This window comes from Sturnus vulgaris, chromosome 10, assembly GCF_052056855.1.
Source record: "Sturnus vulgaris isolate bStuVul1 chromosome 10, bStuVul1.hap1, whole genome shotgun sequence".
NCBI classification, from domain to species: Eukaryota; Metazoa; Chordata; class Aves; order Passeriformes; family Sturnidae; genus Sturnus; species Sturnus vulgaris.
In genome coordinates, this window is record NC_142252.1 from 19848020 (window position 1) to 19870355 (window position 22336).

The window sequence follows — 22336 nt, forward strand, 5'->3', positions numbered from 1 at the left end:
TTGTGATGATCAGGTTCTGCCCTGCTACTCATCCAAACCCTCCAAATGGATATTAAATAATTCATGCCAGTGAGATTACAGTCTTGCTTCTCCATACTCCACAGGAGAAAAAAGAAGAAAGATGTTGCTTATCACTCTGAAGAGGACAGATGTACACTCACTCTGTTCTTTGAAGAGTTACATTTCAGCATGTCCTAAGTATCCCAGAGTGGTCAGTCATGGGGAGGTTGGATGTCACATGAACATGCAGCATCATTGTACTCATGGTGCTCAATTTTACTCATTGGTCTCCAATACAACAGCATAAAGAGACAAAAATGGGAGAGAAAGCTTCCAGGACATACTTTCCAGTAAAATTGAATTAAGGCTCACCTGGTAAAGCACAGCATGAAAGTAAATTTGTGGGGTTTTAATGACCAGCACTACACACAGCACACACCTGCAGGAGCTGTGGCTCTCATTTATAAAGGGAACCAAATGGCTCAAACTACCCCAGAACTCCAGCATTCTTCTGGAAAACAAAACAAACCCAAACCACACCACACATAGACCAAAATCTTTGTATTGCAGCAGCCAATGTTAGAAATTAGGTATACAGTTGGGTGTAACATGGATACTACAGCTTGTAACTACTCTAATTTACATTTATCATAAAGCTGACCCACAAAAGGAGATGCATCATCTCTGCAGAGGTGAGCTGTCTGCCACCCAAACACCCAAAGGGGTTTGTTTCACCCTGCTGAGATCTTCAATCTGCTGTTTGTGAACACAACATAAACCCACGTGTTTCAGTCAGAAAAAATAAAGGAAAATCATTTGTCCTTGCCCTACAAGTGAATATAGGACATGCCTCATGTCCCCTGCTCCTCCACATGCATTCCCAATATCCAGCACTGTATCAGCTCTTTCAAGGGATCTAAGAATCCTACAGAATCACCCTGCACACCTGTAACAATGCACACAGAGGCAGGACAGACCCCAACACCACATCATCCAGGTAAGAGGAGACACAAACATAAACAACCATGGTATAGCCAGTGCAACAGTCAAGTTTTTTTAAGTGGGGGAGAAATTTGCTATCAAAATCTCTGCCTTTATTATTGTAATCAAAGACTGAATTTCAGTTGTAATAGACACAAATGAAGAAGTCTTTTTTATGGCACAGAACACCAAAAAATCAGTAATTCTTTGGGAGAACTCTCTTGACACATGGGTAAACTATGGCAAATCTTTCCTCATGGCACCAGTCTGGAAGAAGGCCAAAGAAATTTACTGCTGACAAAGCTTTACCTTGCCCTGAAACCTGCAGTCTGACACTGAAACTTCTTAACAGCAGCTATGCATGAACAAATCACCCCCTTCAAGCCACACACAAAACCTGTTTTTCAGTCTTTGCAATGGAAAGTCACTCCCAACCACTCCATACAGACCATGAAGGTCAATAAACCACTGTCATATTTTTCATATAAAAACCCTCTCCTGGACTTCAATGGGAATTGAGCAAGTGGTATAATAACAGGATTTGCACTTAAGATATCAAGTATCTGTAGAAATTGAATTTTTCAGGAAGATAATCACAAAGCATATTTATTAAAGTGTGTCAGCACCACAAATGCAGGTCCCCAGGCTCTACTGCATGATAAATTAAATGATCCAAAAGATGTCAAATTATTTTATTTTTACAGCACTGGGGTACTGTAAAACTCTTTTCCTGACTGGATTCTTCCAACTTTTATCTACTTAAACCACAAGAAAATGTCCTTGGTATTGCCTCTGTACAGCAAAAAACAATAGCAGTGAGGAAAGAAGAAGGGAAAGCCATATGGTCGAATGATTTTTTCTTTCTGGTTTCCTCTGAAGTTCAGTTGAACTTGGTTTCAAGAACTATGAAACATTAGGGTTTGGGAGAAGAACTTCAACTACTTGAATAAAATGTGGTTTTAACCAGAGCCTGGTTTAACACTCTGTTTTAGCATGAATCTGATCTAGTTCAAGGAACTTTGAAAAGATTTTCAACAAAACACACAGTAGCTAGCTATTACCCAAAAGTCATCATACATCTAAATTATGTGTTTCTTTGTGCTCTGAAAATTAGGATTATTATCTGAGATAGTTCCAAAACCTAAGTATAGAATCAACCAGGGATATTGTAATTTCTGTGTACTGTCAAGTACAAGAAAACTAAAACCACATTTATATTTTGTTAAGAAAATGTGGAGTTTTATTAATAAGGTTTCAGGGATATGTCACTGCTTTTTCACAATAAGCAAGCAAATCTCAGAAAGGCTGATAATGTATTTTATTTCAGAACTGATTAGCAGTGTTCTATAATACAGACAACTCAAAGCTTCTGCAATTACTGCACAATATAATCTAAGAAAAATATCTATAGCATTATATTTCAGGTTTCATCCTCCAAATTCTGATCTTTATAAGTTAATGTTGATGCAATAAAAATGAACTTTCTGAAACAATGCACACACAGTCTGTAAGGCAGAAATGTCTGCTCTGCACAAATTGAGAAAACAAATTGACAACTCCAGTAAAGTGCATTCTAAAGCTATTTACTCTAGTAAGGGAGACTAATGAATGCTACATATATATATTTCTGAGAATACTAAATAATACAGCATCTACATTAATTTTCAAAGGTGTGGATTCTAGTCAGCAGTGTTGAAAAAATTTACTTTGCAACCCAATATATTTTAATGGACTAATGCTATTGAATCCCATAAACATGAGCTCATTTTTTCCTCAATATTAAATCTTTCTCTGTGCACTCCACCTGCCACAGTTTGTATCTCTGGCCTCACTGCTATAATTGTATATGCAAATAATTGTATGGATAGGAATAATATTCCTAAGCTCACAGTTTTATTCATAGATACAAAATCAGGTGTGCATTGGACAAACACACATATTTTCAAATTATAAACAGCCTGGAAGCTCCAGAACATGATTTTCATTGTCCTGGTTCTTTCATTGTCCATGGTTGGTATTAATATAAGAAATCACATATAAGAACTCAGATGTATTTAATGACATCCTTTCTGCCACAATTGAGAGTTGTGGGTCTGAAGCCAAATACAATATTTATATTGTGTACTTTATCCTTTTCTTTTTAAAAAAGGAAATATTGTTACACTGAGATCAGTTGTTTTCATATGAGTGGTAAGTTTCTATCCAATAAATACTGAAGGTGTTGACTAGCACTGAATTTAGTGCTTCTGTCAGAAAAAATGTTGTTAGAAAAGGCTCCATTCCAAGCTGGTTCTGCATTGACATGTTACATCTCTGAAAATTCATCAATGAGTTTGTGTAAACTGGAAATCCATGAGTAATAATTATCCCAAACCACTGTTTTTATAGTGATTTCCAGAGTATCATTGAAGATGTTACATAAAAGTCTGTGCTGCTATTGTAACAAAATAAACACGGAATTCCTTCAAAAGACTAAAAATTATTTTCATGACACAGATGTGATCTGTGAAAGAAAATCTGACTGGCATTAATTACCCTCCTTCTAAATCCTGTTTAAATCAATTATCATTTTATCTTGAGTTATTATCAATATTAATCAATCTACAGTTACAGAGGTCATTGCAATTCTTCTTTGTAATGTTGATTCAGTGTCATCCCTCTTTTAGCTCCTGGAACACCCTTGGCCACCACATTTCAGAGTCTGTAGCTTATTTAAATAAGATACCCTGGGTAGCACTTTGGATACCCAGGGCTCTGTTGCCTTAGGGCATCCTGAGAGTTTACAGCACAATTAATTCAACCTTTTCCTTCATTTCCCTGGCAGGATGCCATAGCTCCTTAATAACTTCCAATTATAGATTTTGTGCATACTTAAAATTTAATATTTACGTAGCAAGACAGAGAAAATTACCTACATTGTCTTCTCCATTTTTTTTTTTTTTAATATAAACATGATATAGAAAGTTGCTAAACTTACAGGATTTTAAAAAGTATACTGGTCACTTTGTCCATTTTATGAGAGAAACTTTAAAACTAAAACCAACTAAGTAAAAGCATTTAAGTATTACTGAAACTTCAGAACAGATATTCATAAAATAACTGCCAGCAGTAGAAAATATGAATAAACTAAGAGTAACTTTTCCACAAATGTTTGGACATAATTGCAGATTTCAAATTGCAGAATTAATTGGTGATTTTGCATCTTTTAGTTAGCCAGAACTGCAGAAACTGAAATCTCTTCCTTGCCTGTCACTGGTAATGTATGAAAAGTCAGGAAGATCACCTGTATCTCTATTCTCACAAAACCACGAGCTGTTTATTAATCTTAATAATAAATATGGTTTTCCTTTTCCATTCAGAAACAGAACACAACAGTTTCCTAGGAGTGCTCAAAACCCTATGAAAAAAAAATCATAGCAATAAATTAGAACTGGCTGTGCAGCCTTTTGAAAACATGTAACTAAAATTAAAAGCAATCATTTTTATGTTAAAATTAAAAAATGAACATGTTAAAAGTGATAGGAAGCTAGCTCCCAGTTTGATTTTTTTAGGGGGTGCTTTTTTTAGGAGTCTCCGTTCTAGTGCTGAATTACTTGTTGAAGGTAGAACATTGAGCCTTTTTGAAGTAATTATATAATAATTATCTAATCAAGACAAGGCTGATGCGTTATAAAGCAGAGAAATCAGCAGCTCTCCTAACCCTCCTTTTGAAAGAAGCATTTAAAGTGTTAAAATAGAAGGCTACAAAACAGGTTTTGAAATCCCTTTCAACGCTCTGTCAGGAGACAAAGGTTGGAGCTGTGTGACCTTTAGCTGCCGAAAGAAAGCTTTTTGCAGAACCTCCAAGAAAACTATTTCTTGCATTTTGGCTTTTCCTGACATCTGAGACTATCTGCTGTAAAATTTCCTCTGTTCTATTTAGTGAATTCCCATTCTGTGTGCACTTCAAGACAGGAGTAATACTTTGGGAATTGTGGCTCTTTAACTCAATAAACAAAGATTAACTACGCTACAACTACATCACTAATTAAAACCTCAGGAATAAACTGGAAAATACAGGTATTTTTCACATATATTCAAAAATTGGCTTGAAACTGCTTTTGCAATTTCACATTCCCTGTTCATGGTGTCCCAAAAATCTCTCTTCTAGCTCTGTTGAAATGTTTTGCTTTGTTTTTTTTACACTGGACAAGACACCATCACAAGAATATGCCTGTGGTAAACATGAAGAATGCAGAAACCAGGCAAACCCTAGAATACTTTAAGTTTATGCTTGTCATTATTCAAACTATCACAGTTTTAAGTGGATTTGGAATGATTTTCCTCACACCTGGTTTCAAGGAATTCATCACAGGAATTCTAACTTCTTGCCAATACATATGCCTAACTTAAAATTTTAACTTTTTTTCCCCCCTTTTGATGACTGACATTAACCAGATCAGGAGTTAGGAGTTAGGGGATTTCTTTTTTTTTTTTTTTTCCTTTTCCCAAATTTGAGCATCTCTTGTATAGCCATGCCTAAACAAGAGACAAAAATGTTCAACTGACAGCCTTGAAACAATCAAGCTTTTGTTTTCATGGGTAAGAACTTTTACTGTGACAACACTGAAATTAAAGGGGTGGCAAATTTATGTAACAAAAATAATTTTTGAGTTGATTTTGAGTTGATTTCTAAACCTGAACCCTAAAAGACACGTAAGAGTCCTCCCAGCATGACAAGGGTGAATGTTGAAAGAGAACTTCCAACCTCAAAATCTCTCAGCATGAGCAGGAATTCCAAACTCTTCACTGCACCCGCTGGGGCTCAGGCCAACATTTTCACCTCAGTTACTGCCTTACCATTCTACAGAGGTACTTTTACTCTTCCTGGGGAAAATACCTTAAAAAACATTGAAATCAAAACAAAAACCCCAAAGAAACAATTAAAAAAACCTCATCCAAACCAAAAACAACTCTCCCAAAATCCCCACACCTTCCCAGGTTTCTACAAATCTTCAGTTCTTCCCACTCTGACTTCTATGACCTGCTCAGTACTCTGTGACACAGTTCACAATTTTACAACATCAAAGAGAGGTACATAATTTAAAAATAAATATCTTCATGGTTGTCCAAAGAACCATCAAGCACAGCTCCAAGGCACACTGAGACAGAGGGAGCAGAAGTTTGTCAGAGCATCTGGAACCTCCTCCTTCAGAGGATGTAGGTTTAGCATGCTCAGAAAAGCCACACTGAAACTTTTGGGAAAGTTAAATATATATGGCAGTAATGAAAATAGGTCTCCTTTTTATTCATAACAAATGGTCTGTTTTTCACTACCCAGGTGCTTTTTTTTTTTTTTCCAACAAGGATCTGCAAACTAAAGAGTAAATTGTGCTGCACAAGATTTTGATTCTTCTTCTGTGACATGCAGAACTAAAGCCCATGGCTGCAGCTGTTGTGGATTAAACAACATTACACAGACTTAAGTCTCATTTCAGTTTATATTAATTTCTTATCAATTCTGATTTTAAGGTGCTTTCTTTCTTTCCATACACTACTACTTTTGGCACGTGTATTTCTTTCCCATGGGCTGTGTGTAGTGCAGCTCATACCTATTGAGTCAATGTAATTTCATTCAGCAACAGTTAATGATGAGAGAAACATCAAGAGAAACTTTTCAATGATTTCTGTTTGCGTAGAAACTTTAAAATACTCAGAGCTCTCAATCTATCTTCTTTTGTGAGAACAAAAACTTTTCTTTTAAACTCCCAACATGAAAGGATTTTCTGTTGCTAAGAAAACATCTTTCTATGATCATGAGAAATTCAGCTCTGAAGGGAAATAATCAAGATGAAATTAAACAAAGGAATATTTAGACAGAAGTGAAGTTAATTTGTCTAATACAATAATCTGGCTAAAGGGTCTGAAGGGAAAAACAATGCCTTTACATAGTACAGCTCATATGAGACAGTATTAACTAGACTGGACAAGAGAAACCTTGAACCAAACCCCATTTCTGCAGCAGAAAAGGAATTACTTCCCTACTCTAGGACTACACTTAAAGGTAATAAATCAAATTGATTCAGTTTCATTCACAATGGCTATCAAAGTAGACATTTACATTTCAAAACAAGAAAACCTTTCTGAAAATATACATAATTTACTTCTATTAGAAATCTATGTAAATACAGGGAAGGACATGAAGCAGGAATCTTGAGTCATCAGGAACAAAGGAATTATACCAAATCCCCAGTAAGATCACAGCTGGAAAACTGGTTCATTATTACATTTTGTCTTGCTAACAAACTCTTTTTTTCCATGTTTAACAGCAATAGTGTTTTCATAATATCAAAATATATAAGTAGGTTAAATTACTCACTCTCTGAAACAGCATTTATGTATTAAAATTATTCACATTGGAAGAAGAGTGAAAAAATGTGTAACAGCAACAAAGCAGCATTTTATCAAAAAGAAAACGTGGTTAGAAGATACAAAAAAAAACCCTCCTGCAAATCAAACCCACCATTAAATGAAACTTTTCACATTGAAGAAGCAGAATCTTAATTAATTTAATAGAGCTGGTAAAGAAGTGTTGCCAATAATATTAACATTATCATTCTAACACAGTTAGGAATTCCTGGGATAGACATAAACTTCTGGTTCTCAAGAGATTTTTCTTTTGTTCTCAACACAAATATAAAAAGTAACACCAGCAATCAAATCTAACACTAAAAGTGATAATAGGTAAAGACTGAAAGCTCATGGGGAAGCAATAATCTTCTGTTATAAGGCATAGAACAAGCAATTCAAATAACCATGTAATCATGTTTTTTCTTATTTACAGCTACTGATATATGACACTAGGAGATCCACTATTAATGCTGACAGTATAGAAAAAATGAGAAACACAAAGATGTTGGAGGAAGAGAATCGATGCTGACATTAATGTAAGATTTTTTTAAAAAAAGTTCAAGAAATAATGATAGTAACATCTATGAAGAAGTTTATCTTTAGTCCGACTTCAAAAAAAAAAAAAAAAGAGCCTTCTGTCAATAACACCACCTTTAAATGTAGAGATGTTTTATGCCTTTTACCCCATTAGTGGAAACAAACACTGATAAATAGCATGGAACAATACTTGGCACAGTCATTTTTAATGATCAACTCATTCATCAATAGCTTTAAATCACTCTTTTCCTTGGGAGGCAAGAACAGCAAGTTTTTTTGGGCTCAGCACTAACAGCATTTCTGGAGTCTGATGGTTACACAATCACTTAAAAGACAACAGCAATGAATTTATATTTCATGATAACTTTTTTTCCTTTGTGACATGTCCATTATAGAAAAAATCATTACTGGCCTTATTTACAGAGAATGAATCCCAGCCTCAAACAAACCCAATTTACCAATGACACTCTGCCAACAAATGGTGATTCACCAACTGAGCAAGCCAATTAACCATCATTTTCCATACAAAATAACAGTAGACAAAAATATAACTTGGCAGTACTTCCCTCTTGTTAATGTGGACACTAATTAGTTATACAAAAAATGTTTGAACTAAATATGTCAAGGTCTCAGAACTGTTTGAGTTCCTCTTTGCTTTATTAATCCAAATATTTAAATTCTCTTCTTCGTGTAATTTGGTGTTTCAACCAGAATCCCACAGACAGGCATATAAAATTATTATTTGCAGACTGCTTATGTAGCTCCCTTTTGAAACCTGCCACTAATATGAAGATATAATCCCTTTATACAAAAGATTCTTTAAGAAACATGGTCTCTGTTAATTAGCCAAACACTTATTCTATTCTCTGATTGCCAGAACTCACATTGCAGACAAGTTATTAAGTTTCCTGATTTTTCTTTTCATTGTTTAGTTTAGAATATCCATACAAACAATGTTTCAGCTATACTTCTTCCCTACTTTTCCCAGAAATTAAGGGGAAAAAAATATTGTGGAAGCTGCAGTGATTAGCAACTGTCCAAAATTTTATTTCAGGAAAAAAAAAACCACAGTACAGAAAGCAAACACTGATGTGTGCATTGGCTCATGTTAGTTTTCTATTTCTCCACAGTTTTCTTTAAATGATGTTCCTTGCAGCATCCACAGAGTGCTCTGCACTTAGTCTGATTATTACTGGAGTTCTCTCTCACAGGACAAACTAGAGTTTTCATTGCTGTCCCTAGAATTCTAACACTTATACTCTGTAGGCTTTTCTAATATGCATTAATTTTCCCTAGGAATACATTCTCCCTTTCTTTCATACACAGTTTTGGCACTACAGTGAGCACTGAACAAAACCCAAAAAATGGTGAGATTTCAGTCTCCCTTACCTGCAAACAATGTTACAACACTGTTTAGCAGTAAAAGGAAAAGTAATGCATGACAGTTTCTTTTGTTGTGATCTAAAAATGGAATTAAATTATGAGTTCTACCATTGAATCAAAGGCACAATGCAGGATCTACCATCTATTCACAAATTATGGAAAACTTCTATATAACTAAACAAGACAGGCTAATGTATCTTTTCATTTTAAAATGGACTAATATCTAATTCTAAATTCCTGTTTCACCTTCTTTTCTCTTCTAACCTATATTCAGAAGTCACAAAATTAAAACGATCCTTTTCTCTCGTTGGAATTTTTAAACTGTGCAACCTGCACCTGATAGCAAGAATCTCATGTGAATAGACTCACAGTTTCTTCAAGATGAGATTAGCTCCAAAGAGTCACATCTCACCCTATTTGTACTGTCATAACTTACGGGTAATCTGTAATTACATTGTCTTCCTGGCAAGCACTGGAAATAATATCAATATTCTTTATAAACAGATCAGTCTTCCAGAGAAAATGTTGTGGGCACATGGCAAACTGTGAGCACCCATGGGAACAAACAAGGATCTGTGCTGGGCTGTTCCATCACTGTCAATACATTTGACAAGAATTCAGAAATCTAGCCAGCATTTGGAAGCAATAATTCCTATATATCTTTTTAATGTCACAAACTGTACGACAGTTATATTAATTACAAATAATAATAACCTACAGAAAAGAAAGCCATACAGATAAAATGCTCACAGGCATTTTATCCTTTACTTTTTAAATGGGGCTTTAGGATAAACATGCAGAAGGGATGCACTCTCAAAATTAAAGAATCAGGAGTGAGATGGAAGGTGTTTACTGGAAATTAAAAAAAAAAAAAAAAAAAAAAAAAACAGATTATGTTTTAGTCACGTTTTATTAATTAACAGCTGCCAGGCAAGGCTGCTAAGAGGGCCCTTTCCATACTGATGAACAGAACACAATTGCTAGTACAAGAATTACAAAATATTATTTAACACCACAGAAATAAAGAAGAAGTTTACTTCCTTTGCAAAACAGAGGACATGACTGTAATGCTCATACTAATATGGCATTTATTAGGATGAAAGAATCGAGTCTTAATAAAGAGATAAATAGATAATAAAGAGACTGCTGCAAAGCTCTAGACAATTTAGTTTTCAGATCACTGCCATGGATCGTGTTGTGGAGTCAAAGAAATAAAATGAGAAAAAAACAAATATCTCAAGTACCTAATGTAATAAACTTACTCCCTTAAATGCCAAATATTTGATTTAATGGAGCTAGAACTGCCAGTGCCACTAGATTAGCAAAAGGCTAGCAACTTTTCAGGATATTATTTCTTGCAAATACAATACTTAAAACTGATAATAAAATTTGAATTGATATATCCATAAGACCTGCAGACTCACATATATAACATTATAAATAATTTTCCACAAATGGAAGCTTTTTTTTTCTCTGAAACGATGTTGCATCACATTTTTCATTCTACTTACACAGAATAAATCAGATTCTTTCCATGAAGAAATTACCACTTAAACACTGAACAGGAGAAGTGGTTAAGGCATTGCTAAGAAGCAATTTACTGATATCATTTTACTAACTTAATTGAACAATTGCCAAGCCAGATCAGTCTCAAACTGCATTTAATCCAAGATGCAGCTTTGAGGAGTGCTTATTACCAAATGCTTCAAAGGCAAGTCAAAGAAACATCAGAATAAGTATTCATTTGGCAAACCTACAGAAAAAAAATCTAAAAAGCATAATTTATGACAGTGAAATTGAACTCCGTTTTATGCATAGCACTTCAAACTGGTTTTGTAATTTAGAATGTGCCTTACATTATTGTCCATTCATATAAAATATCGATAAATTCAGAAACCCCAGGAAGAGCAAGAGGGTCATTAGTGAAAGGCCTACGTGTCCTTACACCCGTGGAATATTCTGGCTCCAGATGAGCTGCACGGGCATCACTGAGCACTGACCCTGACACACTCCCTTCAGACAGGGGTCATTATGGTAGGACTAACACCCTCCCTGTGTGCCACGTTACATCTGGTAAATATACAGGTTTAAATGCAAATTGAGAAACAGTCTGGAAAGACCTGATTGGGAGGAGAAAAATGTGCTCTGTGCTGAGGAATAACAAATATGTTACTTCAAAGCTGCCAAAAGGTAAAAAAGCTGCAGGGCGTGCAAGTATGGTCAGACTTTGTCTAACAGGTGAAACAAGTTATTCCTTCCAACCTCTTAATCTATTGTTTCTTAAAATAATTTTTAACCTGCTTACTTAAAACAAACAAACAAACAAACAAGTTCAAGTGTATTTATGAAGTTAAAATTCAGAAACAAAATAACCACCTCTTGCTGTCTAACATCAACTGATCTTAACCTCATAAACCACACGTGAAGCCAAATATTTAATTTCTAACCTCTGCTGCCAGCTGCTGAAGAGAAGGGGATGCAACGGGGTGTAGAGTTGAGTTGCCTGTGACTGGATTATGGAGGCTAACATAGGCCACAGCATTTCTTTGAAGAACGCTCCTGAGATCCTACAACACAAGCAGAAAAAATGGTTACTACTGTGCATCATTATAATTAAGGCTGGTTTTGTTCTTTTGGTTGTTTCTAGGGGAAAAGTGCACCCTAAATTTCCATCCTCTGTGATTCCCCAAGTATTAGTTAACGACTGCTGCTTACAATATGCTCTTATGAACTTCAAAGGATATCTTAGTGCTATTTCTCTACATGGCAGAAGTTATAATTCCATTTCACACATCATCTAAAGAAAATGCAAACAGGTCTGTGAGGAATTAAAAATTACTACACTTGTAAGGCCAAAAAATGAAAACATTATACACTGTGAAACAACATCACGGCCTTTTAAACTTATGCCTGACAGAAGACAAACTTCAAAAGCAATCATTATCAACACTTAAAGAGACTCAAATATTTAGAGACCAAATTCAGATTTGAATTGCATAACTTTCCTAGTGTTTTCATTTTATTATTTTTTAGGCTATAAAAATAGCATGTACAAACTGTTTCAATTATTATCTCTTTTTTAAAAGGATCCCCTTTGCCTTCTCAGTAATGAGTTCCTCTTTGCATGAAGTGGCTCTTTATATTGAACAGAAGGGGTGTAACGCAATTACATCTGATGCAAAGCTGACTTGAAGTGGAACTAAACAAATTTTGCTTCCAGCCTGGATCTTTCCAATTTGATTTTTTTCACCCCCTCTTGTTTCTGAAGAATAATCATGTTGGAAGTATGAAATTTCAATGAGGGCTGTCTGCTTCTTATGCATGGTAAAAAGCAATTAACTCTTTATTTTAGCTATTGGTTTAATTCATTGAACCATTAGAGTTGGAAAAACAGTCATGAAACTCTCTGCCTAAAGGAGTAGCAACTCCTTTAATTTATGACTTGAGGTCTACTTTAGCCATGTATGATCATCAATACTTTTGGAGGTATTTTCTTTCAGCCAGCTGATTTCCACTCTGTTGAAAGTAAGAGCCCAAGGAATTGTCTGTATGCAACTTCTCAGCACAAATCTGTAAGAAGTGAATCAGCACTAGCCATGAAGACACTGTAAGGTTTATTTAATTAATGTAAACCATAACATGGTTCTCTTCTTTCTCTCTTGATTCACTTCTCCCCACACAAAGCTTATCGATGAAAAATTATTAAATATTAAAACCCCCAAGAAGGTGAAAAAGCTCTCTAAGCTCTTTCTGTGCCTATGTTGTTTTTGAGGCTTTCCTCCCTCTGTCAATCCCTGGCAATGCCCTTTTACAGAGCTGTGCTGAATTAGAGAGGGAAATCAGCTCCCAAAGGTGCTGTATATGCAACCTCCACAGCCACGGCAACATCCTGGCACCTCATTATCCCCAGGAATGGCCCCAGTGGATGTTTTCCCTGGATTTGCTGTGCAGTACATGAATGAACACAGACAGACCTCAGAGACCAGTTAATGAGCCACAGCTTCCACGTGGTAATTTCATATTGTTTCCAACTTTCAGCAGAAGGAATCCTCACTGCAGTGAGTGCTCCCAGAGCAGTTTTACCTCAGCCCACTCGTAGGAGCCGATGTTCCCCAGGGCTGTTCCTCCCCAGGAGCAGAAGAGCAGGGTCCTGTCAGGTCTCCAGCCCCTCTGCACCTTTGCCATCAGGGCTTGGAGCAGGGCTGTGATGACAGCAGTGCTGCTGGCCCAGCCTTGCCCACCATAACCCTTCAAAGTGCTGTGATGGCTGCCAATGATGACGTATCTGTCTGAAATAAGGAAAGAAAAAAAAAAAAATAAAACAACCTTTTTTATTTTTTTTTGGATACTCAGATTAAAAGAATTCCAAACAATCCTAAAAATGAACTGTATTAGTAGTGTGTAATGTCATTAATGCAACACAAAGCTGTCAATAAAAATGTACATGGTGACATGCAAGACAATCATACAGCAATTATACATAAAACTGTGAGTAATACTTAAAATGAACTAGCAAATAAACATATGTACACAGTTTCCTAAATTAATCCCCATGCCCTTGCCTTCTCTGTTTGCTCTTCTTATAAATCTGATATAGACCATTCTTACACCCAGGAGGACTAGGCCATATAGACAATCATGCTCACAGTAGAGTGTTATGGAAAAAAACAAAAAATAATAAGCAGGAAATGATCGTCAATGCACATCAGCATAAAAAGAAAAAAAGAGAAAGGAAAAACAAAACGAAACAAAAAAACAAAGCAAAAAGAAAACAAAAGGTGTGACAGTGCAATGGGAAACATAAAGAAAACACATAAAGTATTAGTACTCCCTCACCTGGAAAACTGTGTTCAGTGCTCACCACCCTATCTCAAAAAAGACATGGCAGAAACAGCAGTGGAGCAGCTGGGAAGCAGATTAGAGATCAGGACTTAGCCTTCCATGGAAGGAGACATTAAAATACCTGGACTGCAGGTTTAGAGAGGAGACATGACAGAGGGATAGAGATAATGAATGATATAGAAATGGTAAGTCACACCTAGCAGCTGTGTTAATGCTGGAAGAAAGCATTTTATAGAATGAAAAGCAAGAAGTTTCAACCTGAAAGAGAACATGCCTATGGTTACTCATGAAAAAAACAAAAATAACAACCAAAAAAGAAACCTAACAAACTTTTTTCCAGAGAAATAAAATTAAATCTTCATCTCCCAAGGCATTATATATAACCCTAATACCACTCACAAGGGAAAAAAACCCCTTATTTTACTCCAGAAGTGATGATGTGTTATGAAATAACATGACTGACTGGTGTGACTGAGGCCTGTCAAGAAGTCGAAGCAGTTATTCTGAATGAGCCAATAACCCAAGAACCTTCTGTGTGAGATGAATTCACAGCCCTCTTTAAAGTATTGTTTACTGGTTTTGCTCTGATATTTTTTTAAAGTCTTCTTCTGGCCCAGATTTAGACTTTTAAAGGTGTTCTTTCCCTATTTCAGGATATCAATTGACAACAGAAGAACAATGTCAACAGTGAAGAACAGTGATGCCAGACCCACAACAAACCCTGGATGTCATTTGGATTCCAAAAAGTGCAAAAGTTTTCTTTTTCTTTCTTTACCCAAGTGAACTCATTCACTTGCTGTCAGCTGATCACAATGCAGCAACAGGTAGCTGCCCACACTTTGTATTTGCTTATAAAATTAAAATATCTACTCAGTATATTTTGCAGTGGCTGCTGCCTGGAAACAATATTAATGGAACACTTTGATTATAAAAACATTCCCTATCAATCTGGAGTTTTACCAGAATTATTCAACAAAATATTTGAACATGTTGTTTAATAAGGAATCAAAAATGCTTTACAATGAAAGGATGTGTTATGTACCTCTAAAACAATACTTTCGATCAACTGCTTGGGGGGTGTGTAGGTATGGAAATGATAATTTCTTTCTAAAAACAGATATGCAAAGTGTCAATCTAGACTTCCATAATAATTTAATGTCACAAAATGAAATCTAAATCCCATAATTTTGCAACTTGCGCATTGAAAGGTTTAATTATAGGTTGCACTGACAATAATATGAAAAAAAAAGAATTAATTATAGGTTGCACTGACAATAATGAAAAAACATAGGATCTTCAACTCACTTAATGACAGGAATTAGGAACCAAAATGAATGGCCTTGCAGGCCTCTAGGTCATTAAAGGAAGTGCCACTAACACAGGAGGATCAGACAGGATCAATGCTTGCCCGTATAATAATTTCTGTTTAGCCTGTGAATAGACTATGTGAGAGGAGAGACCTTATTAAAATAATGCAGGATATTTTGATGGAGAAGGAAGCATCAACTTACTGCTGGAGATGCCAGCTGAGTGAGCAGGGGCAAAACATAACAGCTGGTGCCTCCTTTGAAATTGCTCATCTTTGCACATCTCTCCCTCAAACAGAGGCAATACCCTAAAGCAAATGACCACAGGAAAAAACAGGAGAAAGGATGGTCCTGCTTGCAGAGGCAGCAGCTGTCCTTTCTCAGAATCACATGACAAAAACAGAAAAAAGAGAAAGAACTAGAGACAGAGAAAAAATACCCATCAGATACCCTTGAAGGTGATAAGACAGGATAGTGTTCAGGGTACTGATGGGCTGGATAACAGGGATTTATCATTAAAAAGAGTCTCTTTATCCTGTCTTTTCTTGTTATACATGCCATCTTCAACCATGTCCAATAGAGCTATAAAATCAGTGTTACATTTTTTTGGGTTTTAAAATGCTAACAACTATCACATTTCATCTACTACTAAATATTTTAACATCTTAGTTACACTTCAGAAGCTCGTTCTTACTCCTCAGATCAAATGCCAGCTAAGGTCATCATTACAGAGATGTACTTGTCTGTATGTGTGTGTTAGGTGGTCTTTAAGCAAAAAGAAATAAATTCCACCCTTGGTGGTTCTCTGCAGTTTATTAAGCACTAAAGATAAATTTTGCCTTCTTTCTGCACTTCTGTGAACATAAAGGTGAATATTTCATGTGTAAAAAAAAAAACAAAACCCCATCAAAATGACAGAGAATCAATGCCATGAAAATATCAAGATTCAAAGCAGTCGAGGAGGAATGACTGTCATGTTGAAGAGTAGAGAAAGAAACAAAGGTCCAACATTGATTCTGTACAAAATATTACAGTGCAATAGACTTGTAACTTCTGCCTATACTAGAAGACAGCTGCTATGGCTCTTGTTGAGTCAGACATCCATGGGACAAAGTGTTGCCATCTGAGCACTGCTACTGACTTCACTTATTTATATATCCTTAGATTCCTAAAATTCAGCATATATTGGAAAACCTCCAAAAAGCTTCTGATTAAAAATGTAATAATAAGATGAAAGGTTCAGGTATAGAGAAGATAGAAGACTTGCTAAACAGAAACTGAAGCTCACTTTTTATTATTTTTCTTGCCTCTGTTTCACAATTCAGAAGACAGAATGTCTAAACATGGCAGTTTTTAGTTTCCAAATCCATGACAGCTATTTGCAAAACATTAATAATAGAAGACTTGTAACTTCAAATTCATGAAGGAAATTAAATTCTTCCTAGAAATTAAATTCACTGTGCTAACTGTTTTCTTGGTTGCTTTAAAGGAACAAAAAGTCTGGTGAGAAGTATAAAGTTCTGCATGCACAAAACTGAGTTGCTATTTCACCAACAGGAATAAAATTTTCTCCCCCTCCTTCATTCCATTACTTAAAATATCAAACGACTGGCCTACCTCCTAAGGGACTGTAAATAAATTTCCATCCTTTCTTCAGAAGCTAATAAAAGAGTATTAAAGCAAGCATGATGATGTTTTGATGATCATCTGCACACTAGGAATTGTTTGCACTATTTAAGTAACCAGCAACAACATTATTCACATTTCAGAAACCCTTCACCTTTTAGGTAAATTCACTAACAAAATTATCTCAAAATGATCTTACGATATCCTGATTATGGAATTATTTATGTACAGCATCAAAGGACAGAGAGGGGTTGTGCTTTATGTCCCAGTTGCTCTTAGAGTCCTATTGTTCAATCATCAGACACAGAGAACAGTAATTACTATTCATAGAATGGTATAAAACTAGCTCTAAGGCATGACTGAGACAGAAAAAATAAGGCTGCAGCAAGTGTTAAAACCGTATTAAAATTAAAACCATAACACAGTTACTTGGTACAAACTACTGATACTCTCCGTGGTCCATGTGCAACACCTGCTGCTTGTGTAAAAATATACTTTTTGTAAATACAATATCCCCTTCAGCTCATTCTCTGTTTAACCCTCATATTCTGTCTTGTCATAGATCAGAAAATGAGTACCAAAAGGTCTTTTTCTTTCCTCTGTATTAGTGAATTATATAGCAGGATAGGATCCTGATCCTAGGTATGACTCCCAGCCATCCTGAAACAAGTGATCAATACAAATGCCAAAGGGATACTTACCAGGAAATACAGCTCCTTTTAGATATCCAATGACATTAGAAATTGTCTTGTAACTCGTGACAGACTGAATGTTCAGACTGACTGTTTCTTTGCCTGTTAAAAGATGAAAAAAAAGAAAATGTTAAACTTATTCACCCTGCCAAGAAACGTACAGGCCGAAGGTACAAATTCCACACACTTAAAAATAAAAATAATTTTAAATGAGAAGGTAAAAAAAAACTGAATAGGAACCACAGATTAAAACATGAAAATGTATTAATATTATTTTCTTAGTCTCATTTTAGCAGCATGACTCAAAGATGGAATCTCAAAAGAGATCTCTACTCCTTGAGTTAAAAGATCATTGAATTCACTCAACAAATGCTGCCAGGATACAACAGAAAAAAAATTTATAAGAGTAGGATTTGCATAATTCAGTGATAACAAAATTAGCCTTAATCTTTATAGGTTTTTCTCACCTAATCCTTCACCTAGGTCAATCTATCAATAACATTCACACCTGGTTTATATTACATTTTCTTCTAGAGAAAAGCTCTGTGCTAAATCAGATGGGAACAGTCAGAGCTCCCCACAGCTTTGCCAGCACAGCCTTTGGTGATGCTCTCCTGAACACATGCCAACAGAACCCAGGGTTTTGGCTTAGCTGGCAGCAGATGAGGAAATGGTGCAAATCCAAAGGCAGAACGATTTCAAAAGCTGCCAAAATGCAAGGAACTTGCCAGTACTGCCATGCCAGTTGAGACTGTACCACAGAATAAAGCCAGAGTCGAGTTAATGCCTGAGTTTAAACAGATAAAAGAAGATGGGACACAGTAACCACCTGATTTCCTGCACTTTGTGACAGTGGAAACCAACCCACCAGCCATGGGGAGCTGCTGACACCTTCCAAATGTTTCATTTGCTTGGTAAAACGGTGACAACATCCAGCTCGTCTGAAAGGTCACAACTGCCACCCCAGGGAAATGACAATGTCTAAAACTGCCTCAAATTAAAAAGTATCAGTGGTGTGACAAGAAGCAGTGGCTGAGCCCAGACCTGCAGGAGATTCTCCCCATCCACCCCTGTGGCACAGCTGGGCTTGGAGCATCCCTGGGACAGAATTCCTTCTCTGTCCATACCCCAACTGCCACAGAACAAAACCAGAATATTGCACACATCATTTTCTCTCTCTGTCCCAGGCTATTATCCTCCCACAGATCTATGTCTAACAGTTTCTTCCCAGGCTTTGTTTCCTGAATATGAGAGTGGGGAGTTTACTGCAACATGGGAAACAAAAACAACACATCATTACTGCTCTTCAGGGTTCATTTGCTGGTTCATATGGTAAACTCACTTTAAAATTTTACTAAAATAAAATGCAATATGTTTTAATTCACTAGTCTTCATTGGTAATAACTGCTAGTGTTAACTTAGAAAACGAATTTATAAATTCATTTATAAAATGAATTTATAAAATGAATAAAAAATGAATATTTTTTATTCAGACAAAATCTCTTCTGTTATCAACAGATGTGTCTTCTCTATGACAATTCTGGTTTTGCTTGAACAAACCAGTAAGGAAAATGCAAGCCAAGCAGTTAATTAAAAATAAACCCTTGCACGTGACTTTGCAACAATCAATCACAGCATGGTTAATATTTTGATTTGTCACATAATTAACTCTGCTCTTCTGATGTAAGTTACTGTAAGATTTATTAATGCCATGTAAATGAATCACGTTTATTCAATAAATCCACTGATATTATTTTAGAATTTAAAAAAAAATATTTCATTTTTAAAATAGTCCAAAGGATTCCCAAAGGGTCTTTTAAAACAAGTGAAAACAGCTCAAGCCATCTATGTGGATTAAGCAGCTTAAATTTAATCTCAACTATGCAAGTTACTTCTTGCTGCTGTTTCTCACCTACAAACGTTCTAGAGCCAATTTACTCCTTTAAAAAAAAAGATTTTAAAGTCAAAACTTGATTTCCTTTTCCTGCACTTTAGGCCCCTTCTCAGAAGAAAAAAGACAAATCCTTTTGAAGACAACTGACTTCACTGTTTTTCCTTAATCAACATCAGCTATCCAGTCTCCAACTGACAATAAAGACACAGAAAATTAACTTCTGGCAATACCCATAGTCTAACATCAGATCCTCGAGTTAATAGTCATGTAACACAGTAGTCAGCTTAAAGTGACTTGGGCTTAAAGGCTTAGAACACCAGATGAAAAGGCTGAAACTGCTCTTTGGAGTACAGAGCAGAAGCAAAATTTAATCTCCTCTAAACAGTTCTGACAACAAACCTCTCATCCTAATGCTGTATTTTAAGGATCTTGACAACTTTTTCCATTTTTCTTTTCTATATTCTCTAGAAAGCTATGAGGAGACTTAACATTACTCAGGATTCACTGTCTTTATGTAAGCTAAAAGCTACTTTTGGAATTGAAGAGAACAAACATATTTACTGTAATTTTAAAAAATTATTTCTTTTCTGACCCAGAATTTTAAAATTGTCTCATACCAAATTACTACCTTCTCCTCTCATATTTACATAGATATTTTTAGCCGTCCATGGCTATTTTTCCTCTCATTTGACAATATTAGTACTTCAGATTCCAAAAGCCTTCTATTTGCAGTAGTTAAAAGAACATGAGTTAGGCTTTAGGCTTGTTTGGTTTTTTTTTGTTTGTTTGTTTGTTTTGTTTTGTCTTGGTTTTTTTGTGGGTTTTTGTTTATTTGTTTGTTTTGATTTGGTTTTTTTTTCTTTCTTTTTTGCTTTTAACTTCCTCCCTAGCTCATGAATAGAGGAATATGTGCTTGAGCCTCATTGTCAAACGTGTTGGTTAAATTCTTGTATCTTGATCATGCTAAACACTTATCATCAGACAGTTTTCTGAGCATTTGAGTACTGGATTTTGAAAAGCATCTTTAGGGACTCAGGTTTGAAAACTGAACTCATTTGTCAAGATTTTTGCTAATCATTGACAAAAATTTCTCTACATGCACACTTAAACTGCAGTATAGAAAAATCAAGTATTAACTGAATTCAAGGATTTCAGTATAATAACTCCTGGATCATAAAACCCAAAGTTATTTCAGTAGACAGCTGAAATAAAGTACATTCAATAACTTCAAGTAATGCAGTAATGCAGTTTTTGAGATCCTGTTGAAATCAACACCTGAATAAAAATGAATCTGTCTGAAATCACAACTGAACTAGAGATTTCAAACATCATCAAACATCCACATTCATGTGACTTAGGGGACACTAATTGAGCTGAAGTAATCAGCATAAAACTGCACTTGACAGATCATCATGTCAATTTGAGTGCAAAACCTTATTTACTATGTACTTTATGTCAGCTTTCAAGTTCAAACACAGAACTTTAAGTGAAGAAATATAATCACACACATTTATGCAACAGCAGGACTTGCAAAAAACACTACATGCAACATGGTATACATAGAAAAGTAAATAACACAATGTATATAATCTCAGAAATATATAGTGTGATACTATAAAATTGCACATACAGAAATCAGTACTGAATCTATTCAATGTACAGTATTGTTGAGATATAAAACTATTTGTACAGGAACATGTCAGACGTCCTAGATAGAGGTCCTTGTAATAAAAAGCCTTCACTTTTTATTGTGTATAAACAATACACCATCTAAATATGATATTCCTAATATTTTTCCCTAATAGATTTCTATTTGATTAATCAAATATATTACCTACTGAAAACATATTCTCCTTTTTGAACTATGAACAAATATTCATAGATCTTGAGTCTTCAAGCCTAATCTTAGTATGAAGAGCTTAATGAATCAACTCCTTGGTATTTGATCATCTTTTGTGACCTACAATAAGGAATCCAGAAATAAAACTCTTCAGATGAAGAGTTTTTGAAATAAGAAAAGCCTAGAATAAAGTCCTTTAAGGAGGCTCTAAACTAGGATGGCTTAATGTGATACAGAATAAATGTGTCACAGTCAACATCAAAGAGAGTTGAAAATGCTTCAGATGGTACAGCTGAATTTCATAACCTCACACTACTTTCATTCTTTACCTGCTTTATAGCAATCAAAAGCAAAGCATCACACAGGAGAACATTGGTGCAGAACAGAAATCTGAAAATATATCTTAATAATTTACAATTCTGGTAAAAAAACTCTCAAGGCTTCAGGTGTGAGTAGAGGGAAGATCTATAAAAAAAGGTTCACTCTGTTCATGCTTAATTCTTCTCATGAACTTCTGTTTAAAAAAGGAACAGAATTGAAAGTGATCATGAAAAGAAAATCTGAGAGTATTGGTATAAATGTCTGTAAGTTTTCATATACAGGATGTCGGAATTAGATCAGAGTTCCCTATTTAACTTGTTCTTCTTTCCAATGCCAGTAAGAGACATCTGCAGAATATTATATTTCTACTGTTATGTACAATGACTCCAGATTTGGTAGATACAGTAACATGCACTGCCACACAGTCTGCTGGCATCTTCCTCTATTTGCTTCCTTGGATTCATGTTTAGCATAGTCCAAATACCCAGAAATTATGGTATTGTTTGCATATTGATATGATAGT

General features: G+C 35.4%; 1 protein-coding gene across 3 annotated transcripts in view; it reads right to left on the reverse strand.

Annotated features, from left to right (window-relative positions):
• The window catches only part of NAALADL2 (N-acetylated alpha-linked acidic dipeptidase like 2), a 406364-nt gene that overhangs the window by 76150 nt on the left and 307878 nt on the right, over positions 1-22336 (reverse strand). For all 3 annotated transcript variants that reach the window (XM_088171014.1, XM_088171013.1, XM_014871509.2), the window contains 3 exons: positions 17768-17860; positions 13375-13580; positions 11739-11858 (listed from right to left, as the gene is read on the reverse strand). In XM_088171014.1, coding sequence (XP_088027140.1) covers positions 11739-11858; positions 13375-13580; positions 17768-17860 — 419 coding nt within the window. The remainder of the gene's footprint in view (positions 1-11738; positions 11859-13374; positions 13581-17767; positions 17861-22336) is intronic.